General features: G+C 43.9%; 1 protein-coding gene across 1 annotated transcript; it reads left to right on the forward strand.

Moving 5' to 3' along the window:
- The first annotated feature begins 2,478 nt into the window (after positions 1-2,478).
- On the forward strand, positions 2,479-7,993 carry LYG1 (lysozyme g1). The gene is made up of 5 exons (XM_019669202.1): positions 2,479-2,521; positions 4,773-4,877; positions 5,809-6,002; positions 7,549-7,681; positions 7,875-7,993. Exons 1-5 carry the CDS (start codon positions 2,479-2,481, stop codon positions 7,991-7,993), a joined length of 594 nt encoding a protein of 197 aa, XP_019524747.1.
- Positions 7,994-8,547: the final 554 nt, after the last annotated feature.

Here is an 8,547-nt window from a genome sequence, read left to right on the forward strand (position 1 = left end):
GAGGGGAAACTACAAAGACCTTTATTTCCACTTTTTCCACAATTGTTTAAAGGAGGAAGAAATGGCCCATTGTGCCTTACAAACCTAAATGATGCTTTGGAAATTGCAAAGTATGTGATGGAGGGAGGGTGGGTAGAAGCCACCAGGAACTTGAATTGTCCCCGAGGGAGGCTCAGGGTGCCCGGTGGGCCCCACTGCTCCAGCTTGTTGACACCACATGCTGTTTGTCACTGTTTTGCTCTCCAGGAAGGGAAAGGACTGATGTCACCATAGACATTGTGCTGGGCATCACAACCCTGTGTTGTCTTGGTCAGACATTTCAAGTGCTGGAAGCCACAGGGGTGTTGACCGAGTAGTCATCTCTGGTTAGTCAACCCATGGCCCCTTCCTGAGCACACTCCAGCAGTGCCCCTGAAGTCCCTTCTAAACCCACAGTGCTTCTAGGCACCTGTAAAGTTGGGTCACAGAGCTTGGCTTGTATCAACATGCAGTGTTTATGTTCATTGCTGCTTCTTGCTCTTGCCTGGTGTAATCAGGGGGAGAAATGACAGAAAGGAACCCTGTGTTTCTAAGTAATTGTATGTTTACTTAGACTCTTTTCATTAAGGGCTTGCTCAACAGATATTTAGTTATGCTTGGAGAATGAAGTAGCTTTCATGTTGCAATACAAGCTAAGCCTTTTCACTTGGGTTTCCAGAGGAAGTTTTTTTTGCTTCCCAGAACAGCAGCAAAAAACAGTCAATGCCCTGGGTTTAGCATCTGGATGCAAGCCATGCTGTTTTCTGCTGGGTTCTTTCCATAAAGCCAGGGAGACGCCTCTGTGAAGATGAACTTTCTATAAGCTTCTCCTATACCTAAATGGCTCTTTATTATTTTTCCTGGGACTGAGTGTCCTCTCTCAGTCAGTGCTTGGTCCTAAATACATGATTCCTGTTGGGTGATTGAATCGGAGAGTGCCTGCAGAGCCAGCTAAAATTTCAAGTTCCTGTAACTTTCTGGTGTTGGGACTCAGCGTGACATATTCTACTCAACTCAGGGAAATCAGATAGACCATCTCAATGGTGTAGGGGAGAAAAACAAGATGGCACCCATAGCTGAGGGGCACACGACCCCTCAGTGTAAGAAGACTTCATTCAAATGACTCCCTTACTACCTTTCCTTCAACTTAGGAAAAAATTTTTTTCAGTTACAGTTGACATTCAATATTATATTGGTTTCAGATGTACAGTGTAATGGTTAGACATTTATATTACTTACAAAGTAATCCCCTTGACAAGTCTAGTACCCACCTCACAAAGTCTTCTTCATCTTGAGACATAATCTCTTCCTGGGTGTTTGGATGGAACCACCTGTAAGAATAACCTTAAAACAAAAGAGATGAGAAAAGAATTATGAAAATGCTGGATACCATACTTATATGCACACTCCTACTTATAATGATAGTAATAATTCAAAATGGTAGGTAGCCAGGCTCAGTCAACCAAAGGAGGTCATGGGAACACCCTGCAGTGGGAGGGGCTGTTGGGAGGTGGAGGCTTTGGGGGCAGGTGGCCTGCTTCTCCAGCATTCACTGGGGTCAACTGCAAACGATGCTGGGTGGCTTTTGTGTATTCATCTGGTATCTAGTGGGGGAATCATGGCTCTTTGGAAATGTGGATGGTGATTAGAGAAATGGTTGTGATGAGAAAGAGAGAAAGTACACGAGAGCAAGTATGAAAGCAAGTGCTTGACGGTGACCAGTTGTCAGTTCTCCTATCTAGTGAGCACCTTATGAGGTCAGTCCTGGACCCTTGCTCATGACCTGACTTCATGGGGATTTGACTTTCCTGGTGGAAGTAGCCGGTCTCTCCATCCCCCTACCCTGGGCTCTGGCCCAGGTTTGTTACTCCCAGGATGTGAAATATGGTGCAAGGTGGCCAAGGGATCTGAGCTTTCCAGGCTGGGAGCTTAGAGCCGTGGACAATGTCTTCTAACTCCTTCCAACAACCATAGCAACGCATATGTTCTCAGGCACCGAGGAAAGTATAACCTTTCCTCTAACCCAAAGGAAAAAGAACCCCAATTAAGAGAAATGAATACAAAATTCTCCTTTTCTTATCTTTTGATAATGAAGAGGCGATTGGGATAAGGCATATGCATCAAAAACTTGCTTTTGAGGATCTGAAGTCAGGTCACCATGTTTCTCGGTGTTGAGAATCTTGGCTTCTTGAAATAATTAGAATCCCTGTGGGCCAAGCAGGTGTCTCGTCATTTTAAGCTAATTGAAAGGATAGATGGAGCACATGTCTGACTTTTGCTTTTCTTCATTCTGATTCAAACCATTAATTTTTTTCAGGTCAGACATGGGGAAACTTGTTCTTTTTTTTTCACACCCTTCATAGAGACATTATGTATTGTTATAATGATGATTGATATTTTCACATCTGCAAGCTAATTTCTATTTTAAAATCATTTAGGACTCGTAGTCAGACCATCGATATGTCTGTGCTGTCGCTGGTTCTGGGCCTCCTTGCCCTTATTGGTGAGTGTGTTTTGTTTTCCCCAAATGACCTTGGAGATGGGAGCAACATAATGGTACTTCTGATATGTAAAACTGCAGTGGAAAATGTGATTTTCCCCCCTGAACTGTTCTGCAAGTCCTGGAGTTAGAATCAGCTACTGACAAGCTGCCTCCTCCTGGATGCCCACAAAAGAAGGGGGGCTTCTCCAGGATGTGGAGTGAGCTTACAACAGCATTGCATGAAGCCAGACATTCAGTATAGACTCATTGTTTCTCTATAAAAACTCTTTCACCAAAAGCATTTGTTGAGTTTATTCATAGGCCATAGATTTCCATAGAAAGATTGAGGCGGCTTACCACAATAAGATTAAGTCATTCAGTAGGAAACTAGCATTGAGGGGATGGAGGACATGTGACTAAGCTAGACACAGTGGCTAACATAGTTACAGTGCTGGAATTTCAGATTTGGTCCTGAGGTTCCTTACAGCTGGGGCAAAAAAGGAAAAGTACATGTTTTTTTGATAGAGAAAAGGAGGAAGCGTAATTCCTCAAGAAAAGCAATTTTTTTTCCTGACTCTAACTTTTAAAAAGTTTCTCATATGGGGTCAGTCTTATGTTCATTTATTTATTGACCCATTCATTCAATAAATATGTCAAAATTCCTATAAGGAATTTTGGGAATGTAAGGAAATTTGAGGAGCATGTAATGTAGTTAGGGAGAGGCTGTAAGGCAGGGAGCCATGAGTGACATAAACAGTTATTATTAAGGGTACTTGTCACCAATTATAAAAATAAAGTATACTCATTAAAAATTATGAAGGGACATGCTGGCTCGTTTAATTTTTAGTATACTCTTAAAAGATCAAGTCATTTCATTTGCTCATTTCTCTTAGATTACTCATCAAAAGTTTTTAAAGTAGTAGTGTGCGAGGCGAACGTGATAACCACTACACTACGGAAACAGTTTAAAGTAGTAGTGTGTACTCCAAAATACTAGTATTTTCAGATGTCAACCCCACGAAGTTCTGGTTTTTTTTTTAAGTGTTCTTTTTTTTTTTTAAACTTTATTGGGGAACGATGTGTTTTTTCCAGGACCCATCAGCTCCAAGTCAAGTTGTTGTCCTTCAATCTTAGTTGTGGAGGGTGCAGCTCAGCTCCAAGTCCAACCGCCGTTTTCAATCTAGTTGCGGGGGGCGCAGCCCACCATCCCATGTGGGAGTCAAACCGGCAACCTTGTTGTTCAGAGCACGCACTCTAACCAACTGACCATCCGACCGTCCCCCACATGAAGCTCTTAGTAAGAGAACCTTAAAATACATTTACATAAACATACAGTACACACATGATGATAAGCAATAAACATACTTCCAAAGGTGTGCAAATCATTAAGATTTGATGATATAATCTTTCATCAAAGAATAAAACAAATCAAAAAGAGTAATGAGAAGGCTTATAATAGTGAGATGATTCTCTCAAGGGGGAATTTCCTGCCACCTGTAGGTATCTTGTTACTGGCTCCTGTGCCCTCCTTCGGGTGTGAATGATGCATACTCGGGAATGTCCGTGCTTTCAGTGGTCTTTGTGGAATCCCCTTCAGTGATGAAAATGACAGTGGCAGTTAAAGGGAGAGAGAAGGAAGGGCAGAGACGAAGGAAGAAGAAGAAAGACAGAGCCCCACCTGGAGACTCACCCCACGCCTCACCAGGTGCCCTCCCCCTCTTTGGGGTCTTAGTCACCCCTAGATGTGGATGAGAGAGCACAGGAAGCCAGCTCCACGTCACAGTTTATGAGCAGCGCCGTTACTTGGGATCTGGATTGAGATCCCAGGAAGGCCAGACTTCATACGTGTTTCTGCAGAGCAAAACATAAACATCTCACCAGACCAACAAGTTAGGGGGATCAGAGGGAGAAGTGCTAAGAGTTCACATATGATGGAAGATGAGGACTAGCTTACAGGGAATACACAATCTCTGATTAGACTCCAAGACACCAACTCAGCAGCACTGGACAGCCCCAGAGCTTGGCAAGTATTGCTCCAACAGTTCCTCGTGTCTGCAGGCTTCAAGGTGAGACTTCAGTGTCGAGCAGGTTCTGTGATCGTTTCTTAGTCCCTAGACTGCACATTTCAAAAGGGTTTCCATTGCAGAGTGTTGTTCTTGTTGTCAGTGATTTGGGTACAGTTGTGTTTTTTATGTCACCTCATTCATGGACAGAAGGATGATCACCACTATTCTAGTTCAATGCCTCAGCTTGAAATTTTCTCAATTTGTAGGCTCATGTGAAAGCAGCAACTGGGGGTGCTATGGAAACATCCGAACCCTGGATACCCCTGGGGCGTCTTGTGGGATTGGAAGACGCCGAGGCCTGAACTATTGTGGTAGCTATAATTTCACTCTCTACCTTGCCCTCCTCCTCTTCCTTTCTCTCAGAAGGTGATTCCTTTATGCAAGGGTGGCTTCAACAGGATATTGTCCCTTCCCCTGAGACCCCACACCTGTCTCCCAATCATTTCCCACAAGCTTTCATCCTCTCAACATACCCTTTGGGTTCCCACTGTTTCCCACAGCCCCACACCACCGAGTGGTGGAAAGAGCACTGGATACAGAGTCCAAAGACCTTGCCGGAGCGCCGGCTCTGCTTCTTCAGGTCCCTTAGCAGCCCTGAGCCTCCGCTGGGAGGGGGATAATAGTACTTACTTTTCAGTGTTCTTGTAAACTCTGGTCAATAATGTGGATGAGAGTGCTTTTGAAACCATAAAAGTACTTAGAAGGTGAGTGGGCTAGCTGGGTAAATTAGGATTGGTTTTCATTTTGCACAGCATTCTTGTTACTTCATAACGGTTTAAGCGCACAGGACTTCTGGGTGTCACTGTAGGGTGGAAATGTGGACAAGAGTGAGCCTACCTGTCAGGGATACTCTCCAAGGACTTCTTGAAGGGTTAGGGAGAATTCCTCCTTCGCATCATGTGCTCGTTGTAGCTGATGGATAGGTGCATTTTACTGGGGTGCGTAGAGTGGAGCCAATGTTGCCTGTGCCCAGAGAATTTTCCTGGGATGGCCCTGCTGCCCCCGCTGAGGGGCACTGGTGGCCACAAAGGACACTGCCTTGGTGGATGCCAACTCAAGCTCCAGGCAGAGAATCATAGTCTCAGGTCTAGGAATGGCCACTAGGGGCTTCCGACCCAAACATGGGCTTCTCAGTCCTCAACTGCTGCCCAGATCCTTGGAGTGTGTTTTCTCTCTTCTCTTGAGCTCCTATTTTAGCATACGTCACACCAAGCCACATCCTTCATTCTGTGTTTGCTTTAGGAGTTCGTGCTTCTGAAAGGCTGGCTGAAATAGACATGCCATACCTACTGAGATATCAACCCACGATGTACACTGTTGGCCAAAAGTACTGTGTGGATCCTGCAGTGATCGCTGGTGTCGTGTCCAGGGAGTCTCCTGGTGGCAACTTTCTGGTCAATACGGGCAACGTGGGCGACAGAATCAGGGTTGTGCAGGTAACCCTCCACCAGCCGGGATATACGGCCGCTGTGCTGCGTGGCCCATCTCCAAGGGGACACCTTTACATTTGTTGTGTGGATGTCACCCCTGGGACACAGCCCCATAGAACAAAGTGAAAGGAGCTCCCTGAAGCTGTGGCAGCCATAGCTCCTCCTGAGAGAGATCAGCAGTTCCATTTCTGCTTCATTCTGAGCCACACAATTCCTTTTCGAAGTCAGTTATACTGTGTCTCCAGTATATCATCATTAGTTGCCTATTCTGGATTTCCAATAAGGCCATGCAGGAAAAAGATCCCAGGTTGGATCCTTACTGCTATCTTGTAATCGTGTGACCATGGATAAACCATGTAATCTCCCTGGGCCTCAGTTTCCTCACCTACAAAATGCCATTCTCTTAGAACTGTTATGAAGATTCAATGAAACAATGTGACAAATCACTTGGTATCGGCTAGGTTCTCAACAAGTATTGAATTCATTCTTCCTTGTCTTCTTTCTACACAATTCTTAGTACTGAAGGTCAGGTTTTATTTTTGCATGAATTCTGCCTGGTTTTCCTTGTTGTCTGATAGAGACTCCTAGGGAACTGGTCATTATTTAACCTCACTGTCGAATTAACTCTTCATTGGGGGAATTGGTGATGACAGAGGTGACAATGAGATCAGTTTTTTTACTATTACATTTCACATTGTTGTAGTTGTTGAGAAACTTGTAAGTATTACAGTAGTTTTTGTAAGCTTTTAGGAAAATATATTCCTAAGTGATCTTTAAATTGGCTTCCCATTCATACTTTGTATGACATTTTGCAATTTAAAAGTACTTTAAAATTCTTTATCATATTTTGATTTGGGGGCCCACCCAATAATGTGATAAAATGGGATTGGGGAAGGCATGTAATACATCCTTTACAAATGAGGAAGTAAATTTATGAGGAGAGAGGCATTGCTGGAAAGTCACGCAGCAGCTGGAAAATGCATGATTGGGACCAAGGACAACTGTGGTGATGTTAGGGCCAGCATCATTTCTGCTGCCCTGTTCTGCCTCCTTTGTAAAATCTTGTTCTTGGGAAAAAGACAAGTCTATCTCCTTTGAAGATGAAGAAAGAATTCTGCAGAGTCAGATATTTCTCCTAAATATGTTGGAATCTACATGGAATGGTAACCAAAGGTGCAGAAGGAAAGTTAGAGGTACCTTTAGACATTCAGATTATCTGGAAGGAGAATTACAAGCACAGATAGAAACCCCATCTCTGACCTGTTTGGAGGGTTTGTGGTTGCAGTGTTGAAGGACAGCATCAGACTGGAGTCTACACTACCTGTCAACCTTGGCTTTCAACTCTGCCTCTCACCATTACACTGAGGCAGTAGCGAAATGTCTGCTCGTCCCTTCATTTGCCCAAACCTTGTAGCTTTACTATTTGTCCCCAGGGAGATTGAGTTCTGCCAAAGGAGTAGGAAAGAAAGAAAGGGAAATGTGAAAGCAGCTCTGAGCCTATGATGCCACTCCATCCTCCCAAATGGCTTTTCCTCTGCCTTCCTCCCTGTAGGACTCTGGCAGTTACGTCCCCACATCCTGGATCACTGAGTCCCAGCTTTCCCAAATGACTGAGGTCCTAACTCATAGAATCAAAGACATCCAGAGGAGGTTTCCAACCTGGACCCCTGACCAGTACCTGAGAGGTAGGTGAAAGACATGGGTTGGTGGTCTCAAAACATGGAATAATAGGGACAAACATAATACATTGTACCAGCTGCCCCCAAACCTCACTTGCTTCCCAACAAGCATGAGGAAAGACAATCTAAGTTAACTGGTGAGTACTCTGAAGCAAGGAGGGGCTGTGAGGTCAGCGTTAACCTGTCTCACAAATTCCAGGTGGACTCTGCACCTACGTCGGAGGTCCTGGCTATGTCAGAAGCACCCAGGACCTAGGCTGTGACTTCTGCAATGATGTCCTTGCACGAGCCAAATACTTCAAGAGACACGGCTTCTAACACTTCAGATCAAACCCAAGGTCATTATCACACACGAGCTCTCAACTGCTTCACAGATAAAACTAGCCAATGGGGCTTTTCACTGCAAATCTGAGTTTGACCTGAAGGTCGTCAAAATAACATGAATCACATTAAAGGAAAAATTATTCTCTGCATTTTGTGGTCTGGTGTGTGCATATGCAAATTAAGGGCTGTGTCTCCTTAATTTCCACGGAGGTAGGCTATAATGTGGATTTCCGTGAAATGAATCCTACATCTCATTGACTAGCATTGCCAAATTTTGTGAATAAAAACACAGGAAGCTCAGTTACATTTGAATTCCACATAAATAACAAGTAGTTTTTGAGTATATGTCCCATGCAATATTTGAAACACATTTTTACTAAAAATTTATTGGTTGTTTATGTGGAATTCCAATTTAACTGGGCATATGGTATTTTAGCTGGCAAGTCTATCACTGATTTCTTGATTATTGATAAAAAAATTATAGTCTCAAATTTAATTGAAAAATTTGATGAGAAACAGTGTTAGATGGTGGCCAGCCCTACCTGCTG

The sequence above is a fragment of the Hipposideros armiger genome, unplaced genomic scaffold (genome assembly GCF_001890085.2).
Source record: "Hipposideros armiger isolate ML-2016 unplaced genomic scaffold, ASM189008v1 scaffold_550, whole genome shotgun sequence".
Lineage (NCBI taxonomy): Eukaryota > Metazoa > Chordata > Mammalia > Chiroptera > Hipposideridae > Hipposideros > Hipposideros armiger.

Bases quoted from the DNA above. Each gene is read 5' to 3' on its own strand.
- LYG1 (XM_019669202.1), top strand. From the start codon at position 2,479: ATGTCTGTGCTGTCGCTGGTTCTGGGCCTCCTTGCCCTTATTG. The intron at 4,878-5,808 runs GTAGCTATAATT...TGTTTGCTTTAG, and splicing joins CCGAGGCCTGAACTATTGTG to GAGTTCGTGCTTCTGAAAGG. The intron at 7,682-7,874 runs GTAGGTGAAAGA...CACAAATTCCAG, and splicing joins CCCTGACCAGTACCTGAGAG to GTGGACTCTGCACCTACGTC.